The sequence below is a fragment of the Triturus cristatus genome, chromosome 9 (assembly GCF_964204655.1).
Source record: "Triturus cristatus chromosome 9, aTriCri1.1, whole genome shotgun sequence".
Lineage (NCBI taxonomy): Eukaryota > Metazoa > Chordata > Amphibia > Caudata > Salamandridae > Triturus > Triturus cristatus.
In genome coordinates, this window is record NC_140592.1 from 878,976,625 (window position 1) to 878,998,699 (window position 22,075).

Genomic DNA, 22,075 nt, shown 5'->3' on the forward strand with positions numbered 1-22,075 from the left:
GTCAAAACATTGTTTTGAACGCAATCGTGTTTTTTTATCTATAGATAATTTAAAACAATATCGGAGTATCCAGTGAATCCTTGGGAACCACTGCTGTAAAATATTCCAACCATGGTTGTTTGAGAGAAAATCCTGATAATTTCGTAATCTGTGATGAAATGACGTAAAATGGCTTATGCTGCAACTAGTACACAAGAGCTCTAATGTGATAAGTAACCATGAGTTTGTTTTTTAGGTCGAGCCTAAGACCACGCTTGCGCTGTCTGCAAGACATGTTGTAATCTCTTCTATGGAATGCCAATCTATTGCCATTTGCTCTTTCTTATGCTAGTCTTAAATGCTTCCTTTTTTGGTGCATTTTAGTAAAGGTCCCTCCCTTTCTCTCTCAGTTCGCTCCCAGGCAATTTCACTCAGTGAACATTTTGGTTGGCCATCGCATATTGTACAGTGTTCAGTGCGTTCATGCTTCCTTTTGTTACATCATGTGATGGCCTCCCATGTTCCTATTGGGTGTCCACAACAATGTGTTTACACAACACCAGTGAAAACAGTGTTCAAAATAGTGTTGCATCACAGTTTATATTCTCAAAGTAATGGCAAATATAAACACTTCCTAGCAAGTCCGTGTGCATCTTCCCCTGTATACCACAGTTCCCTGTGTTCGAAAACATGTACAATCGTCCACTTTGTCCCCTTTACCTTCTAACAGCTTCTCCACCACCAGGTTGAGATAGGCCGCTGATATCGGTCCTTTGGGTTTGAAAATGGGGAAGAGACCACTCAGGCAGCAGCTGCACTCCTTTACTGCAATGAGCACCCCCATACAGGAAGCGCCAGCCATAGTAACTGAGGGTCAGTGTAATCAACTTCTCCCGATTTAGAGAGAACCGTCCGTTTTCTCTGTCAGTGTACACAAAATTATCGTCCCTCTTCTCTGCCCCTCACAGCTTCCTGCGCACTCGCAAAATATGGAAATACGTCTTCTGTCTTGTAACACATCAGTTACAGGAGTGGACTTTCTTTTCAAGGGTTAGCTGTTAATATAATTCGAGGTAGACTTGGCATGTAAGAATAAAATGGAAACTGCAGCTTCCTCATTTACTCTACCGTTCATTAGCTGTCAACATGCTACGTCATTAGCAACCAGTGACACACTGGTTATTGTAACGTTTAGGTACCCATTCGTGACAGTGAACCACCAGTCCAGACTCCAAGCATGCAACAATGTGTTGTCTGAAAAACAAGAGTAGGTAAAAAGCACTCTCATGACAGCTGCTTAAGTGCATAAAACAGTTTGAGGACTGTGATTCTCAGTGCCGTGGGGGCGGGGTCAGTGAAGGTGTTAAAGGTAGAGGTGTGGATGAAAAAAAATATTCTGCAACTATTTTCTTGGCCTTTCACCTTTAGATAATTACACAAAATATAAAGGCAAGCACCTGAAATGAAAAATAAATAGAAGTTAAATTAATTGATGGGATCAATGCAGATTGGCCTGCAGGAGTGCACCGGTGAGGTCAGATGGAAGGTGCCCTGCCCTCACCCATACGTGGGCTTGCAGGGGTGCACTGGTGTCACTCTGTGACGCTGTACAGACACTAAGTGGAATTCGTGTTTGCTGGAGTTATAGATGGATGGGTTTGTTTCTATGGGTATTTTCTGTTCCTTTGGCTGGTTCAAAGTAACAACTGTTCTTTGTTTGCCACAGCCGCAGAACTGCATAATTCCTCTGGCCTTAATTATCTTTGTCTTTTAACCCCTTCCCCGCTCATGACGGAACCACTCCGTCATGAGCCACGGTTGCGCTGTGCTCATGACGGAGTGGTTCCGTCATGCTGCGGCCGTTGGCCGCCGCTCCGCCCACGCGGCGCTAATTCCCCGCCTGTGCGGGCGATTAGCGCAGTGGGCGGAGTCGTGACGGAACCACTCCGTCATGAGCACAGCTCAACCGTGACTCATGACGGAGTGGCTCCGTCATGAGCACAGCGCCACCGCGCTGCCCCCAAACCCCCCCCAGCGCTGCGGCGGAATTCCTGCCGCAGCCAAGGGGTTATATACATGAGCAACAAAAGCAGACCTCTTGTTTGCAGATGCAAACGGTCAGATTGCTTTTAGACTGACTGAGCAATTATACACATCCTCACAACCGCAAATGCCCTGTGCTCCCTTACTACGCAAACACGTTTGAAAGAGGGCATCTGTGTCAATGTCCTACTAAACTATGCGTAGGATCTAAAACAGTAGGTGTTGCGCATTACACTAAGTACCAGAACAGTTAGCAGTGTCTAGATTGAGCACTTGTCAGAATGTCCTCACTCCTTTGTGCTAGTTCCTGAAGTGCATCACCAGATGATAGGAATGCAGATCATTCTATTTTTATATTGGACATTGCACAGACATATGACCATAATTATTTAATGACAAGTACTTTTCAAAGCAGTGCTATAATGTGCCTAATAGTGTCAACGCCTCACTGTTAAAGAACAGTAGGTGTTGGAGCACCCAGGATAATATGTTGCATGGATAAATACTTTTAAGTTCCCAAAGGTGAGACTGATTGCATTGCAAATGCTTGTTATTATATGTGGCCATACAGGTTTGTCACTTCATAGTAGAGAAAAATTGTTGTTCCTATCCTGTATGACTAGTGGAGATTGTTCTTACTGGAATAAATGGCCAGAACATCCACTATTTGGCAGTATATTCTCTCCTTAAAATATTTCAGTTGTGTATAAGGTGACCGTTCGTATTTGGGACAGCCTACTTGACATGTTTTTTGTTTCGCTTCATTTCAGAAAAATATCCAGAAATCAAGTCACTGATGGGACCTGATCCCCACCTAAAGTGGATTGTTGTGGGGATGGTCTGCACACAATTTCTAGCCTGTTACTTGGTAAAAGAGATGTCCTGGAAATGGATATTTTTTTGGGCCTATACTTTTGGGGGCTCAGTCAACCACTCATTGACACTAGCAATCCATGACATTTCCCATAATGTTGCCTTTGGAAATAAACAAGCAAAGTGGAACCGCTTTTTTGCAGTGTTTGCCAACCTGCCAATTGGGGTGCCGTACTCTGCCTCGTTCAAAAAATACCACATAGACCACCATCGATATTTGGGAGGGGACACCTTGGATGTGGACATTCCAACAGACTTCGAAGGCTGGTTCTTTTGCACTCCATTCCGCAAAATGATCTGGCTAGTCTTTCAGCCACTCTTTTATGCCCTAAGGCCACTTTACGTGAATCCTAAGCCTGTGAACACAATGGAAATCTACAATGCACTTGTACAGGTCTCTGTTGATTTTATAATGTGCTACCTATGGGGTTTTAAGCCTATTGTTTACTTGGTCTGTGGATCATTCCTTGGCTTAGGGTTGCATCCAATTTCTGGACATTTCATAGCAGAGCATTACATGTTCCTAAAAGGATATGAAACCTATTCTTATTACGGCGTGCTCAACTGCATCACCTTTAATGTGGGCTACCATATGGAGCATCATGATTTTCCAAGCATTCCTGGAAGCAAATTGCCATTGGTAAGTATAAAAGTATTTGACAGTGATCTCACCAAAAGGGTAAGCAAATTTGTTTAGTGTACATTGCTTTTACTGTGCAGCATTATGTTGGATGCAGTTCCTTATCCAGGCAGCATTTTTATACAAGTGATTTGAAACAGAATCCGAAATGTGTTTCTAAATGTTTTGTAAATTATACTAAAATGCATATTGCTAAAATCAAATTACTAACCTAGAGGTACAACAAGGTTTTAAACAATTAAGAGGGATTACAAAAAATAGACTAAGACCAGAATAACAATTATTGCAATAAGAAGTCTCAAAAGCATTAGTGAAAACCAAGCTGCTGCAGACTTAGGAAAAAGGCTATGCATACTCAAATTATATAAATTGTGCATATTTTATTAAAATTGGTTTTAATATTGCTTTTTATTAATACTTCATGTTAACTATATTTTTTTCCCAAGGGCATTTGAAAGGATTGAAATCTGTTTGAGATTTTGACATAGGATTAACAGATATTCAAAATTGGAACAGTGTCATAGAAAGTATAAAGTGGAGAATTCCCACCTGGAGTACAGAATGAGCTGTAAAAATGCAATACTCTAAAATGATTTAAGTGAAAGGTTCCCTGTAATTCTCTTGATTTCAATAGAATTTGGACTATATTTTTAAAACTTAAGTTAACTATATATTCAGGAGCATTTTGAATATTAAGATTTTTACTCAGATTTGCTGTTGGAACAGAGATCAGACTATGGCTTTAGAGCACAGACCCATACCGTCAGTTATACTGGTCATTCAAGCTTTGGAATTAACACTTAAAGTTACACGGATGTCATTGAGTCATGACTCTGACAGTAAATCTATCAATCAGTCTGCAGAAAAAATGCAGGCTTTGAGTTCATACTTATGTTGCATGGCTTAGTAGAGTCAGGACATACACAGTAGGACACCCCTAGTGTTTAATGGGTATCCCTGGCTTCAAACAGAGCTCCACTTAGGAACCAGATAAAAAGTTACTTTTAAGACTTTTCAAAATATGTACAACAAATCCAATACATCGGTAAAGTCCGATTTCTAATGGATATAACATCAAAGGTACTTTTAAAAAAACGTAACTTTAGCCTTCCTAATGTCTCTAGAAGCCTATTTGCCTGATCTTTCAACTATCACCTGGGAACTGAAATGCCCCTTGATTAGGCGGGCATTGGCTCCCTGAGCTGAGACAAAGCTTGGGTGTGGGGAAAGTTGACCTTCCCCTGACAAGATGCCCATCTGTGCAGTCCCCAGGAATGTAATTGTTAAATGTGCCTTCCCTGTCACAGGCAGACATAGCTCACACATGGGCCTGCTCACACAATAGTCCTAGCTAGTCAGACACCAATCCCAGTGAGAGACTAGCTGTCCAGAACTGGTTTTGAGTGCCCACAGAGGAGGGTTGGTAAGGCCACACCTCTAGGACGGGCACACGAACTCCAGTGCAGGAGTTCTGTACAGGGCAACAAAGGTTTTGACATCTTGGTTTTACGTAGAGATGGGCACTATTGGATTGTTTATAGTAGGGCACACAGAAATTGCCTCAAAAGTGGTAAAGTTTATCCCTGGGAACTCTTTCACTGTTGAGGGAAGGGCCAGGAGTCCCCTTCACCCACCATCTAGTGCCAAGCATAAATGTGGCACCCCTGGGCACCTTCTTCAGAACACTGCTGGACCTGTGGAAGACAGAAGAATGACTGCACCTGCTGTTGAGACTCGTGTGGACAACCCGAAGGGCTGGACCTCCTCCGACTTGTACCTGGGACTAAGAAGTAGACACCAAGTTTCATTTGGCTGACCTCCTGTTAAGCTACAGAGGGACAAAAGTTGCACGAATACCACTTTTCTGAAGGATTTCAGCTGACCAGCTTCAACTGGACAACCCTGGACCCTGGTGGTAGCTTCTGTTGGAGTAAGTCCTGACTCCCAAGTGCTGATCCAGATGTCCTGGAACCCTTGGCTGATAAGTGTACTTCTCATACGCAAACTGCAAGAGCAAGGACTTGGAAACGTTTTGTCCAACTTTGTCTGGGGAACAGAGAGGCTGGGGTTGCCATCAAAGCTGCATCTGTCGAATCTAATCGCTAGATGGCATTGGATTGCTTGTTTGCCACAATAAACAAAATATGGCTTCCAAAAAGAGTTATATGTCTAAACATAGAACCTTTCACTGGGACCGATGAGGCCTTCCTGTGCACTGACTTCACATGCTTGGATCGTTCTTTCATTAGACGCCCACATTGGGACTCTGCACTTCAGCAACCCTCTGTCATCTAGCCCTGCCTAGGATCTCACTTGCCCCACAGATGGCAACATTTTTAAAATAAGTTTCTATGTTCAAAGGTAACTCTTTGACTGGGACCAATCTGGTCATATTATCCAACTTGCTTCTCCATCGTGGTCGGCCTCAAACTTTATCTTTTCTCAATCCAGTGTGACTGGTTGCTCGTGGTTGGTACTTTGAGCTTTTTGGTGCAATTTTTATTTAAAAGATTAGAATTTCATATCTGATTCCCATTTTGGTCATTAAAATATTCTTTGTTATAAATTGGAGTGGTATTTTATTATGTTTTTGACTTTTAACTGTTTTGGTGGTACTTAATGCTATACACATTTTCTTACATTAAGCCTGTCGGCTCTGTGCCATAGCTACCAGGGTTTGAGCTCAGGTTTAAATTACTTAAACCTTTTCTGGACCTAATAATAATAGTGACATTAATTGTTGTGGACTGCCATCCACCACCACTAATAATCCACTTTCGCACACCAGGTAATTTTGTTTTAATGGATCAGAATTAGAACTAGAGTGTAAGGTTGACATTTTACTCCATGTCATCAGAGATGCATGCTACCGTCAATTTTTCCCAGTTTAATAATGATTTTTTTGTCTAATTGATTATTCAGGACTATAAATGCCAGAATGAATTTGGTTAAACTGTAGTTCAGGACTGGAACATTTGACCTGTGTAGGAAAATGCATCTTTTTGCATGATCACCCTCATTTGTCTGGTCTGATGCTGCTGGTGTTTTGGCACTACTAAACAGACGCCAGTGCATGTGCTCTGACCCTTAAAACATGTCCAAATTGGTTATACTTCTAATTGGCATATTTTATTTTACCTTTCAGTCCCTAGTATATAGTACAAAGTGTACCTAGAGCCTGTAATCTAAATATCACGAGGGGACTACGGCACCCAGTGTGTCACCAAGTACAGTGACAGTACAGACATGCCTACAGGCCAACCATTGTAGCCTGGCTGTGCAGATTTTAAATGGCAAATTTGACCTGTCAAAATAACGTTCGACAGGCCTAAACCTTTGTTTTAACTATTTATAAGTCTCACATAGTAGGCCTTATTCCCTATAAGGCGGGTTGCATGGTATTTAAATGTAAGGCATGTAAACGTCTTTGCAGTGAAAAGGCCCCAAAAGTTATATTCACTGTAGTAGGGTTGGCTGTACCATAGGAAAACATTAGAATACAAGATTACATTTAACAATGTTATCTCCTGCTAGGAAATAGCTACAAATTTCATTCTATTACCTTTTTAATTTATTGCAAGCCCAATTGCTGGTGAAGTCGGATTTGTAATAAACAATTTGTAAAAGGTACTTTGAGAAAGTAATTTTTTTGCACCCCTAAAGCCTCTGGAGGCCCATTTACATGAGTGCCAACTGTCACCTGAATACCGCCTTTGATGAAATGTAAAAACTGCTGTCCGAGCAGGACAGAGGCTTGGGTGAGGGTAGGTGTTTCTGTTCCTCTGCTAGGATGACCACCTGGACTGTGCCAATGAACCTGATTAATGGGAGGCCTACCTTGACAGGCAAATGTTAGCTGGCACCTGGGCAGGCCCCCTTTTTTTTTTTTTTTAATCAGGCAGGCAGGCACCAACTCAGTGAGAGGAGCTGACCTAGAACTTGTATAAAGTGAACACAGTGGATGGGTTCTTCATTTCCTTGGCCACACCTCCTGGGTGGACACACAAGCTCTGCTCAAGGGGAAAACAGGTTTTACCATCTTGGGTTTGGTAAGAAATGGGTACTGAGGGATTGTTTGTAGTAGAGCACACGAACGGCTGCAAAAAGTGGGTAAGCTTACCCCTAGTAACTCTTTGCTATTGGCTACAGAGGGGCCAGAGCCCCACCACCCACAGGCTAGTGTCAAGCATAGATTTAGCACCCCTGGGCACCCTCTTCAGAACACTACATGATCTGTAGAAAATTGAAAGAGAGCATCTGCTGTTCAGATCCCTCGAGACCTGAAAATCTAGACCTGCTCCCACTTATACCCACGACATAGGAGTGGATGCCAATCAGTTGGTTGACCTACTGTTAAGCTACAGGGACACAAGCTGAAAGAAGCCTTTTTGCTGAAGAGCCCAGATGACCAGATCCAACTGTACTCGACCTGGACCCTGCTGGCAGCTTCTGCTGGAGTGAGTCTTGACCCCCACATGCTGTTCCTGAGGTCCTGGAACCCTTGGCTGTACCCAAAGTGTACTTCTCCTAAGATACTGAGAAACCTGGGACTTTGAAACCTTTCGGCTCCAATGACTCCTAGAGGACCAGGGCAATCCTGCCAAGTTGATCTGACGAAGATGCCTTGCCGCTGGGCCAAAGATTCAGGCTGTTCCTGCGCAAAGCTTTGCCACAGCAGCAAATCCATTTTAGTGGGATATCATGTAGAAGGAATCCACTCTTGTGGAGCCCTATGAAACTACAGCTTGTAGTCTTGCCCCACTGGAGGAATGCGAACACCCCAAATCTTTCCAAGTCCGAAATCTATGCTAGGCGAAGGCAACAAAAGTATCTGACCTTCCTTCAGTGCAAAATTTTAATTTCTCCTGCTCCGGACTTTCCAGCTAAGGATCCACAGCTTCACTGGTTCCTCATCTCATGGCTATTTGTCCTCGTGGAGCCCCTCTCGGCCAGGGCCTGCTGCTTTGTCCTGCAGAAGATTTTGACTTCCATTTCAGAGGCTGTCAGAAGGTAAAACTTATGATTGTGTTGAACCTGGTTTCTATATGCAACCCTTGCTCCTTTGTGTTCAGCCTTAAATCACACCTAGGTCTCTGTCTAGCGCAACCAGATAACTGCAGACGGGCGCTTAATGCTTTATTAAAATCTTCACTTCTAAAAAAATCAGAGTTGGATATTTTGTGTTCTACTTTTTCACTGTTTTGGTGCTAAATGCTTTACATGTTTTCTTAAGTTAAGTCTTTCTGCTCTGGGCCATAGCTAAGAGGGTACAAGTTCAGGCTTAAATTACTGAAACCTTTACTGAACTGAACAAGAATAGTGACAACATTACTTGTAGTGGACTTCCACCCAGCCCAACTAATAATCCAATTTCTCACATCCCTAAAGTCTTATCTGGTAACCTTACTCCAGTTACACATGTCTGCTCTCAAATAAGCAGACACTTAATTAGTTGTAAAAGCCAAACCTATATTATACAATTGTCTGGAGTAGCTAGCTCCTTCTCAGTGACACTCGAGACACTTCTTCCAAATAGCTGAAGGAAGGCATTATGCATACCAACTTCTCGCTATTCTGTCAAGTCAAGTAGGTTATCGAATCCTCATTCCCTTCTGTAAGGGTGCTGAGATGTATTTCACCATTCATAAGGTTCTCCCTCATTTATGGCACTCTGGAGTGCTCATGGGGTAGTCCGTGGTGTAGCATCCCCCTCTATTCCTGCGGCAAAACTTCTCAATTTACCAAAGAGGGGGAGCACCTACAACTAAAATAGCAGTACCAAATGTCAACCAAAAGGCACTTTTCTCCCTCTAGCCACCCACGCTTTGGCAATCACCAATGTGAATGAAACCACATTGCAGACTACTTTGTAGCCAGAAAAGTAGAAAAAACTTCCAACTATTGATTGAACAATTGCAATATTTTAATTTGCCTTGAATTATTTCTCCACCTCTTTATAGGGATGACTATACATTGTTTGGATGTATGTTGATTTTGTGAATCATTATGTGGTCACCTACACCCAAGTGACATCCGGGTGTAGAAAGCAATGTGATGTGTTTGACCTGTGGCTTCCCTTGATAGGATGCTTTTCCGTATTGAGAGTTCCTAGTACGCTAATCTAGTAGGCTTGATATTATACAACAGGCAAAGTTTGCTTGCATCTAATCTGAAATGACGACCAAGTATGTAAGACCTAGCTGGCACCAAATCTGATTAGGCATCCACTCTTGCAAACTACGGCTTGCATTATTTTGAAATGGTCTGATACTGTGCTATATCACACCCATTGATGGATCTTGGGGAGGGTGTATTCAGCTTAAAGAAAAGCTACTCTTTCCATCATCACGAAAAAACACACATGCATGCTTTGTGATGGCCACACTACAACCATGTGCTTACCTAGCCATTCACATAATCTTTGTCTAGACAAGCAGTCAAAGCAGAGATACAAGTAAACAATGGCCATCTCCAAATTAGACACAACTGCTTGGAAAGCAAACCCTGGTTTATAATCTGCTGGGCAAAGAAGTCGCACAAATATGGTTAATTTAATTTAATGCTGCAATACATTGCTGGAGAACCACAGAAACCAGGTCTACCAATATTAATATGGAATTACACCCTGGAGCATTGCACTTATATACACTACAGGTCCCATTAGGTGTAAATGTGTGTATTGTTTCTTTGACTGAGAAGGTAGAATCCTTGATTCAGTTTGTGTATGAACTTGTGGACTGGCCACAATAGGAACCAAAGTCCCATTCACCACTCTAGGGCCACTGGCCTGTCATTATAACCTCACTTGACACACCTCTTTCCCTCCCAGCTTGCACAGCTCCTTAAGTTTCGGAAAGAGAAACTAAGATAGCCATTTTCCCCCGGTGCCCCCACAATGCCTGTCCGCACTGAGCAATGCACAGAGTGAGGCCAGAGCAAAGTTGGTAAAAGCAGGTAGCTGTTTTGCTGGTCAATCCTCCTCTCCTGATTTTTTTCGTTTGTGTGCGTGCGCATGATTAGGGCTTCCTTTCAACACTTTGGTAAAATGACAAAAGGCCCAAAGAGTTAAACTCAAACCAGGGTTAAGTGTGTTCAGGCTGCTTCATTTTTTTTGTCTGTGCTAAATTATGCCTGAGCCTGCTTAGCACTAGTTTGTTTCCTGTTTAGGGAAGGATTCTAAAGTATGTGATAGCATTTCAAGTTGTTTAAATTAGGGCTTACCTGCAGAGTTGAAGAGGAGGTGACAAGTGTGATCTGATACAAAATACTACCTGAATCCCTAATATTCCCTCATCTACAACACACAATTGCCTACTCGCCAAGACATTCCACACATACTACCACTCACCAACAATCCTAATCTAACACGATTACCAGCCTTGGCACCAGAAAAGATCAGACCTTCCTACCCTCACCTCTCTCAATCATAATTACTCAGCACAACCCAACACTACACAAACCCATTCATCAACCATTTTTATGCCCACCTCTCAACAGCTCTCGTCAATCATTGATTTTAGAGCACTGAAACCAGACACGCGCAGTCCCCCAACCCTCTTTACTCCTACCCATTCCAGTTTCAACAAATGGAAAAGACAAACACCAATCACATAAACTTCACACCACCAGAATTACATTATAGCAGAACACAACTTTGTTTTTAACACCTAACCAAAACACCTACTCCAATTTCACAAATGCAATCTGACTTCTACTCTCCCTCCCATAAAACCCCCATCAAATTTCTAATACACCTACTTGAGCAGGATAGGGAAGAGGAGTGCCACAACCCCAGTGCATCACTCCTACCACCTCACCTTCCCATACACACGCACACAGAGGAAATCTTAACCAATAATAACCTATCCAACAAAAGGTCAATGGGTATGACCACAGATAAGTCGGCTACTTATTCCTCCCTCCACAAAAGAAAACGTCTACATCTAAACTGTGATTATGAATGCCCGTTCAATGAGTGAATTTAAATACAACCTCTTTGGGCAAATGACTGATACTGAACCAGACATACTATTCATTATCAAAACCTGTCTGGTAAAAGACATAGGGCCCCAGTACTGTATGATGCTATTTACCTTGAATATCAATCCATTCCACAACTGCAAAGGAAAAAAAAAGGCAGACTAGTCCTTGTGATTACCATAACATACCATAACTATCATCAAGTTCCACCCCACTTTCACAAGACATCTGCAATAAACTAGCAAAGCAGTATGTAAACAAAGCAGTACACTGGATTCTTCTCTAGTACCCAAGTAACACAGCCAAAAACAATCACAGCAGATATGCAATTTTCTATCTACATCAGCCTTCCAAGAAATTACAACTTCAGAATTTGATAACCTACTAAACGCTAGCAACCCACTCAACTGCCTGTATGACCCCAGCCCTCCACACATTTTCAAACAGATCCTTTGGTCAACAAAGGCATCTTTCCCAGTCAGCCATATTACCAATGACGCCTTTAAAACAGGAATGTTTGAAGAAACATTAAAAAAGGCATACATATGACCACAACTGAAGTTGCCCAGATCTCCACCGCCCATGCAAGTGGTTGAGAGCTGGTTCTCTGTTTCCAATATTGTGTGATCCTCCCTCTTAGCCAAACGGAGTGCTAGGTCAAGGAATCTGGGGGCTGCTTTGTTTTTCTTTGTGGGTTTAAACAGGCCAAGGGATTCCATGACCCAACTGCACAGTGAGGCGATTCCGGTACTGTGGGAGAGGCAGGCAATAATAGATGCCCAGTAATCTGACAGTTGAGGGCACAACTATAACCTGTCTGAAATCTGCATCCTTACCCAGACAATGGGGACAGCAAGTGTCTGCAAGGCGGAAGAACCGATTATCTTTGCAGGGGTGAGATACGCCCTATGCAAGATATAGAACTGTATTAGCTTGAACTGCGCATTCCACGAGCCAGTGGTGTGGTAGGCAAGAATAACAGCCCTCTCCGCATCGCTGCACTCCTTGCCCAAGTCCTTATTCCACTGGTGACAGAGCATCGGGAGGAAGAAAACAGGTGTATTCACGCAGCGCTTTGGTAAACTACGTGACAGGTGGTGCCCTGTACCAAGCAAATGTAGATATTGGTGCACCTGTAAGGTGTTTGGCTGAGGCTGCAGTGTCCCCCAATTTGCTCCCACCTTATTCATGATCGAGTTGTACATGAGGAATTGCCCAGGGGGAGCCCAGTTTTGTCTTGCAAGTCAGTAAACAGGATGAGTGCCGCATTGGATAAAAGGTCACATAGGGGATGGAGGTCCATTTCGTGACCAGGGGCAATAGCCGTCGTCATGACGTGTGTGCCATCGGGGCGTGCCAAGTAACGGCAACATAGGGGCATACAATACGTAAGTATTGGTAAAAATTAAGCAACAGCGAAAACCCTGCAGTGCCACGGACAGTAGACTGAAGGGTGCTCGGGCAAGTGGGTAAAAGAGCTACAGCGGGTGCTCCAAAGTCCACGGAGGAGATGTCGGTGTTGCTGTGTCTTGTAGGTTGCGTTCAGCAAACCACTACACCACCCATTGCAGCTGGGCAGTGAGGGACTAGTGCTCGAAGTTGGGAGCCCTTAGCCCACCCCTATCTGTAGGCATGTTTAGTTTCACTAGTGCCACCCGATTGCCATGCCAGATAGTCGCCAAGCATGCTCTTGAACATGACAAATAGGGATTTCTGTAGGTATATTGAGATGTTGGCAAAATAATATAATGACCACGGGAGTACCATCTTTTTGGACAGAGCAATGCATCCTGCCACCGACAGCAGCATGGTCTTCCAGAATGCTGTCGTCAAACGGAGGGAGGACAGTACCCAGCGTATATTGCTGTCCTCCAGCACTGTTGCATCATCGATTTAGATACCCAGGTAGCAGATCGTGTCACGCTGCCATTGCACCAGCTCCTCACGCAGCCGGATGGCAGGGTTGGCCACCACCGCGGCCAGTGGGAAGAGGCAAGACTTGATCCAGTGAACACACAGATCCGAAATATTGGTAAAGGATGTAAGCAGATGCTCAACCGCAGGCAAAAGCTCAGCTATGTCCCGCACATAGAGAAGCAGGTCATCAGTGTAAAGTGAGATGGTATGCATGCATTCTCCTAGCAGGATTCCCAACTCCCCTGCCTGTTCCCTCTGTTTATGCACCATGAGTGCCATGGCCAGGAAGATGAGATGAGAAGAGAGGGGGCAGCCTTGGAGGGTTCCTCTGCCTATTTATATAGGTTTGGAGATGTACCTGCCAGTCTTGTCTTGGGCCAGCGGTGCCGTGTGTAGGCGTATGATGAGCCCAAGCATGCAGGGACCTAGACCAAATTTCGAGAACACTGCAAAGAGGTAGCCCCCCTCTAGTGAGTCAAAGGCCTTCTCCAAGTCCGCTACCAGACAGACGGATTGTGGCCAGCAGCCTACCGCCTGCTCCAGATCCCGTAAGAAGCAGCAGAGGTTCAGAGAGGGTCTTCGACCCACTGCAAAACTATTCTGGTCCTTGTGTACTAATTACGGGATCACTGGCGCTAGCCTGTGTGCTAGGATCTTTTTTTTTTAAACATATTTTTTGACATTTTTAACTTCAGCACGATCGTACAAGCATAACATGGAAATAATACAACGTTTTCTTATTTGACAGTTAGGCAGGTCTGCATACATTTCACTCTGGAGACTGGTATCTCCCAGCCCACATTTGCCTACTATATCCGTGACCCTTACCCATTTCTTCTTCCCCGCCTTGTCCCCGTGGGCATATCTGGCTGCAGACCCGGGTCCAGGTATTGTCCCCATCTGAGTTACTCGCGTTTAATTATGAACATTTACACCAGTAAAAAAAAAGGGTAAACTAGAAAAAGGAAACTACTAACGGAACTGCGTGCACAATGGGGGAGCAGATCAGCCGCTTCTGGGGTTGCATATGTTATACGCAATAATGAAGTGACTCTTCCTCTACAGGGTATGTCTATCGGGGAGGGGGAGGCTGGGAGGTGGATCTGGGGATTTGTTCCTGCTTTTAGGCCTTAATCTACAGTCCTCCACTTGTCTGTCTCACCGCTAGGCCTGCGCACTCACGCTCCTCTGAACGGTTGTCTGTGCATGTCTCTCTCCTTCAGGGTCTTGTCCTCCTATATGGCTATATACAGATCCTTCACTATCACTCCCGGTCCCCGCCCCCATTTCTCATTCTAGTTCTGGGATTTCCCAGGTCGCTAGTGCCTCCTTCCAGAGATCGGCTATCGGCCGTCTCCTGATGCCTCTTGCTTCCTCACAACTCAGGGCTCTGCCCTCTGCTCCTGCCTAACCAATAACATCCTTGTTCTAGATGGCTACTTGTGGTCCAGAAGTGGATTTCCACGCCAATGCTATTCGTCTTTTAGCTAGGCCCAAGGCAAGATCTATTAATCGATTCCCCACTTTTCGTGTAGGGGGTTGAGGGAAGAGCCCTAATAAGCATGCCTCTGCAGTAGGCTCCAGCTGTCTCCCCAATACGTCCTTGATCTTAGCCAGGATCCCTTCCCAATAAACCTTTGACGCTACAACTCCAGGTCATATGCATAAAGTCCTTGTCTGCGTAAGCACACCTCAGGCAATTCCTCACTTCACCCTCATATGTAACATTGAGTCTATGGGTCATCATATAGACCATATGGATATAGTTAAACTGCGTGTACTTAAGCCTGGTATTCTGTTATTATCTTGAGACCGTAGGACCCTACCCCATTCTCCGTCCGTGAATTCCCTGCCTACTGCCCTTTCCCACTTCACCCTCAGATTCCCCATGGGGCTAATAGCTACAGTGACCAGGGCCTCGTGGTGCAACATCACTTGGTGCCTCGCAGAACCCAGAGTGGTGTGCTAGGATTTTACCAAGTATTTTATTTTCTGCATTGAGCGCCGCTAAGGGTCTATATGAACTGAGGTTGGATGGGTCACACCTTGATTTGGGGATTGAAACAATCAAGGCTTCCCTGAGCAACTCGGAGAGGCAGGAGTGTGAGAGAAACTAATCATATAAAGTTTTGAGGTGGGGGACCAGCAGAGTAGTGTACGTTTTGTGAAACCCCTGCGGGATCCCCGAGGGGTACCTGTACATTCCATCTGCTGATGGCCTTGGTGACTCTAATTGTACCCAACTCTATAACATGCCTGCTGCTATACTCTACTATGCTTCAGTAAACTAACCATAGCCATTCTGATAATACTAAACTCTCCTGGTTAACCACTCCTGCAATATCCAACCTTTTCTAACCTATTTACTAATCCCATACTCATAAATGACAATTTCTCCTTCTGTGTAACCACTGCTTACAATCTCACAATTTTGCAACCTCTGCCCTATTTACTTCCTATTTCTTTCCACTTGCATGAACTCACTCCAATAGCTACACCCAACTCCTATTACCTTAATCCACCGGTAGAAACTGGAGGAATGCTTTAGATTCCTCAGAGTATATGACTAACCCAATAACCAACAAAGTTCCAATATCTAATAACCACTGTTTTAACCACTAACTCTGGTGTACAGAGTAGTGTGCTACCTGCCATAAAGCGCTTTGATGCCTTGTCTGGGGTAGTATGCTCAATATAAATACAATTATAATACAATTACAATACTGTTTTATGATCTACTTGTGCACTGCACTAAATAGCGCTCCACCTCACTTCAACCTCCAAGACTTTTAAAACCCACACTTGCCCTTTTTTTTGTTATACTCTTTTTAGTGATTTTGTTTTTCCACAACACGTCAGTTACATTGTCATATAAAATGCTATAGCTATAAAACCGGTATGGCATGGTGGGTCTGTTTGTTTTATGCTGTGGTACAGGATACGTGTCGGATCTGGGTGACGTAGCAGTGTAGTGGGCCTGGAATGAAGTGTGCTACACGTATAGTAGATCAGGATTGCGGTCAGGCTATGGATGCGAGACAGCAAAAGAATGATGGATTTAACCCAGATCTCTTGACTGGGGGTGAATGTTTTGATTTGTTCTGCATTCCGTCCATCAATTGCGTGTCTTGCTTTCTCGCCCTAAGTGCGCCAGGTATGCCCTGACGTGGGTCCTGGGCTCACTGTGCCACTGGAATCAAGCTATCCTGGCTGAAGAGGGATGAAACCCCGAAACCGGTCCTAGGATGCTTGTTTCCGGTCCAGGGAGGACCTGGCTTGGCAGTTTGGGCTGGACTGTTCCCATGAGGCACAGGGTCAAGACTGATTTGCATATGGCCAGGTCTAAACTGGGGTGACATGGTGAGCAAAAGAATGATGGATTTAACCCAGATCTTTTGCCTAGGGGTGAGTGTTTTGATTTGTTCTGCATTCCGTCCATCAATTTTGTCTCTTTTGCTATGGATGTCGATCGGCATGCAAACCCACGCTTGCTCTTGCAAGACCTAATGTGGTTTGGCTTTAAGTGCGGCATTCTTGAGTCACCCCTGTGACAATGCTTCAAACAAGTAATGCTTCCAAGATCACACATCTGCGCCCCTGTGCTTTGGAATGATTCTTTTTGAAGTAGACTTGAAGGAGTAGGGTGGCGAAGCTTCCATACAATGAAGCATTTCCCTTGCAGCAATGGCGAGGTTACCTTTCCACTAATAAAACTGGCGTAATTGTATTTTTGACACAAATGAAAATGTTTAAACACCGATTAGATCAAATAATGAACAGAAAATGCTTTTGCTATCAAAGTTGTAGTACTTCATTAATGCTTCATGGAGTGAAATTAGCTAAGAAAACCTACAGATAATATACACTTATTATGCATACTCTTTTAAATCCCCTGTGCACACGGCCATTTTAGTCCTGAATAGCTGAACTATTAACTTCGGTGCTCAGGCCTGGCTTGAGGCCACTTCTAACCAGCTGCCGACTTGTTCTGAATTTCCATGCTTGAAGAGCCTGTTACAATTAAGGTACCTGTTTTAAGAAGCTTAAATTACAAGCCATGCATGTACCTGTCAAAACGCAATTAGTAGTTTAGCTTTTGATTTTAATTGTATTGCCTGTAATGGGTGTTTGTAATTGAGGCAGGTTTATAAATTGTGTAGGTCATTCAATTATTCAGACACACAAATAGCCGATATTGAATTGAAAATGCATAAAAAGCGCAATTAAACTTAACGCAACTTTGAAAATGCAAAACAATTTTTCCCAAGCACTTTTGCTGTTACATTTTTATTGTCGTGTTTTAGAACTGATGGTTTCCGCTTGGCCACATGTTGACTTCATTTTTAAGTCATTATGACGAGGACTTTCTCATTTCCCCTCCAAATACCTGTGCTACCAAAGGGGCTACTCCACATGCAAATGAGTGCACGAAAAGTCTTTTGCATTTCTGTTTGGAGATTGTTCTTGGGACTGGTTAAAAAGAACGTTTGGTCTTTGTTGGCTTGATGCATGCACAACGGATCTGTACACAAGTTGCTGTGCAAATCTAACTGCACCTTATTGCACTGCATCCTGCCGACATTCACCCACACACAACACTGCACTCTAGGAGCATTACATCACCACATTGCATCGTAGGAAACTAATGCACTACACAGCATCACAGACACTCGTTCGTCTCCCTGTGCGGCATTGTAGTGCCCCTATGTCTCAACACATCCAGTAGATGCTAATTTTTAAACTGGATCTGAAGCTCTTTAAAGCACCACACAGCACTGCATTGTACCCAAACTAGCACACTACACTTCCTCTTAATAGAAAGAGTAAACAAGGGAAATAGCTTTTTACCGAGACATCAAATGCTGTGGATCTGGAACAGCAGAAGATATTTGACGGGAGAATGCAGCCTGACTGGAGGGCAAATTAGAGTACATGGCCCAAACATCCATTTTAGCACTGGGAACTTGCAGTAGTTTCTGTGAATGCCCAGGTATAACCTGTGGACAATTGCCTTAAATCTTTCTATAAAAACAGCCATTTTGCCAGATCAAAATGGTTCTCCCATCCAGGATCGCTATGAGCCGGATTCCTTCTCCATTGTGTAGATAAGAAATTCATCAATAAAATATAAACGTCACCACATTCCTAGTGGGATTTTCATGGCCTTTGATAAAGCATGACAAGTATAGCCTTGAGGTGAAGATTGCCCTAGGGTCTATTTTAAGGTTCAAATTCTGATTTGAGTATAGTGTGTGATTGTTATAAAGTTGTGCTTAGCGCGTTGTGTATTACCTGTAGCGCACATTTAAGTATCTTCAGAGGCGTCCGTAGCAGTTTTGGTAGACTGGCTTATAGCTACGACTGAATCTGAGACCGCAGAAGACCTGCAGAGTAAAAGCAACCTACCTGTGAAAAAAGGGCAGGTGTTCTCCATCTCACAAGGCAATGAGGAAAGCAACAAGGTCAGGAAGCTTTTGGTGTGCCAATCCTTAGACTCTTGCCTGAGTCATGTTCTCAAAATGGAAAGCTTTCCGAGCTTGAATGGAGGCTCAAAGCTAGTACCTAGTTTTTAATTGACCCCAAGGCCTTCAACCTCCCTTATTGTAAGGAAGCTGCCTCTAATCTTTGATAAACTTTTTCGCTGCCTCAGTCCACTTTGTGACTAAAGATGTGGATCTGCAACTCTGCTTCAAAGAAAGCTTCTACTTCTCCAAACAAAAGGAGTTGTGGTGACAAGAGTCCTCGACAATGCATCCCTTAACTCTTGGAATGTAATCTACTATAGTCTTCCCAAGATACTTATTGCCAGCCAACGAAGACTGCAGAATTAGGCAGCCAGAATGTGCCAGAAACGTCACAGTCCTAACCAAATGGGTAGTTAAAGCCCTCCCCATGCTTCCAGTACAAGATCTAAGAAGTAAAAGTTATGTGCATAGTTCAGAAAGCTTACTTGGTCAATTGGAATTGGAATTGCATTTGTAGAGCGCGAATTGCTGCCCGGAGGCGTCCAAGCGCTAAGAGTACCAGTAATCCGACCAGTGGGCCCAGGAGAGGGAGAGAAGAGAAGGTTAGACTGAGTGAAATAATAAGGTTTTCAGTTGTTTGCGGAAGGCCGTTAGCTTGGGGTTGGCTCTGAGAGACAGCGGCAGGGCGTTCCAGGCCCTTGCGGCGTTTTAGGAGAATGTTCTGCCTCCGGATCTGGTTCTTTTAATTCTGGGGGCCATTGCAAGGAAGGTCTGACTAGAATGTAGGCTTCTTCTGGGCATGTAGTGGGTGATTAGGTCCCGAGTGATCCTGGGGCCGGCGTTCCAGAAGGCCTGATGAGCTATACACATAGCTTTAAACATTACTCTCTGGCGCACCGGTAACCAGTGGAGGGATACCAGTCCCGGCCTCGCTGACTGTCTGCGGGGAAGGTCTAGTAGAATGCGTGCTGTACAGTTCTGGACTGTCTGCAGTCTTCTCAGAGTGGCTTCAGGGGCACCAAGATATAGTACGTTATTGAAATCAAGGCGTGACTGGATAAGACCTTGTACGGCCACTTGTTTGGCGTCCAGAGGGAGGAGAGGGAGAATTTTCTTTAACATCCTCATGATGCCAAAACAGGTAGCTGAGAGTTTTGTGGATTGTATATTAAGACAGCGATCTATGCAGCCAGACTCCCAGACTCTTGATACTATTTTTGGGAGTTGGAGGAGATCCCAGACTAGGCGGCCACAGGGAGGTGGGGAGGCTGAGATCTGAGGGACCTAGGAGCATGAGCTCGGTTTTGTCCCCATTCAGTTTTAAGCAAGACAGGGACATCCAGGTCTTTACTGCCTCCAAGCACTCTCTGAGCCCGCCACGAGCAGATGGATTAGCAGCCTGCGTCATAGAGACCACCAGCTGCGTATCGTCCGCATAGGAAATGATCTTTATTCCAAATGGGCGGACGACATCAGCCAGTGGCCTCATGTACAGATTAAAGAGGGCGGGACTCAGAGAAGAGCCCTGGGGAACTCCGCAATTCAAAGGTCTCCTGGTGGACACCGATTCGCCTTCAAACACGCGAAAAAACCTATTCCCTAGAAAGGATTGGAACCACGACCAAGCTTTATCCTTAATCCCGGCTTGGGATAAGCGTTCCAGCAGAGTGACATGGCTGACCGTATCAAAGGCCGCGCTGAGATAAAGGAGGATCACTGCCACTGATCCTCCTTGATCAAGGATTTTTCTGGCTTCCTCTGTAACCATGAGAAGGGCGGTCTCGGTCCCATGTTTTGGTCTGAAGCCCGTCTGGGTGGGGTCCAGTAGGTGGTTATCTTCCAGGAAATGGATTAATTGTGAATTAATATATTTCTCCAGGATCTTACCTGCCCATGGGAGCAGGGAGATGGGACGGTATTTGCTCAGATTAGTGGAGTCCAAGGTAGGCTTTTTCAATAAGGCTCTAACCATCGCCTGTTTCCATGCGGTAGGAACCGTACCGGAAGAGATGGAGGCATTTAAGACCTGCTTAATAATGGGTAGGGTGACCTGCGAGGCTGCCAATATTATGTCTGGTGGAGCTGGGTCTTCTGGGGATCCGGATTGTACTTTCCGTGCCAGGGAATCGAGTGGCGAGATCCAGAGGGGGGAAGTGAGTAAGCGAAGGTAACTGATAAGTGGATGAGGGGGTAGCGGGATCAGGAAAGGGGGTAGAGGGGTTAGGGTTTCTCGGGGGAAAGGAAGAGTTGATAGAGCTTATTTTCTGGTGGAAAAACTCTGCAATATCGTCGCAATGGGTAGTGGACATATCCGCCTGCAAGCAAGGGGATTGTTTAGTGAGGGTGTTGATGATCTGGAAGATTTCCTTGGGCTTAGATTTGGCAAGTAAAATTTTCGCGGAGAAATATGAGGCTTGTGCTGCTTTTATCATCGTTTTATATTCGCTGATGGTTTCTCGATAGAGAGTTTTATTGTCTGTGGAGTAATCAGAGCGCCAACGTCTCTCCGATTGCCTGCAGAGTCGTTTCTTGTCTCGAAAGAGTCTCTGAATACCACGGGGCGGATTTGTGAGAGCGTTTGAGCGTGATTTTCTTTTTAGGTAGAACGTCGAGGGATTGAGTGATCCAGTTGCTGTAGGCCTGGTGGGCAAGGTCGGGATTGGCATATGTCCTAGGTGGATTCTCAGCAAGTTTGCTGGACCACTTGTCAGCCGCTAGGCGGGACCAGGCTCTCATAAATCTCGTGGTGGGTGGTGGCTCAGGGTTTTTGAACACAGTCCAGTTAATGGGGATCAAAAAATGATCCGTCCAAGGCAGGGGAATTGGTGGACTGGTTAAAAGGCCAGGGCAATTACTGAAGACTGGATCCAGCAGGTGGCCTTTCACGTGGGTGGCAGAGGGGACCCGTTGGGAGAGTTGCAGAGCTGCTAGGTCCTCTGCTAAAGTCAGTGCTACGTGGTCTGAGGATGACTCAAAATGAAAATTGAAGTCACCCAACAGGATATAGTTAGTGGTGGTAGTAAGACGTTCAGCCACGCTAGATGGTAAGCTGACATGGAACTGCTTCGAGGGGCCGGGAGGGCGATAGATAAGAGTACCGGAAAGGCAACTATTGGGTGTTAATTCGATGTTGAAGGCAAGACTCTCACAGTCTGTAATGATTTCTGGAACTACTCGG

At 44.5% G+C, this 22,075-nt stretch overlaps 1 protein-coding gene across 1 annotated transcript in view; it reads left to right on the forward strand.

Annotated features, from left to right (window-relative positions):
• Positions 1 to 22,075, forward strand: part of LOC146799006 (sphingolipid delta(4)-desaturase/C4-monooxygenase DES2-like) — an 80,536-nt gene that overhangs the window by 44,059 nt on the left and 14,402 nt on the right. Inside the window, exon 2 of the mRNA XM_085626367.1 lies at positions 2,793 to 3,535. Coding sequence (XP_085482493.1) covers positions 2,793 to 3,535 — 743 coding nt within the window. The remainder of the gene's footprint in view (positions 1 to 2,792; positions 3,536 to 22,075) is intronic.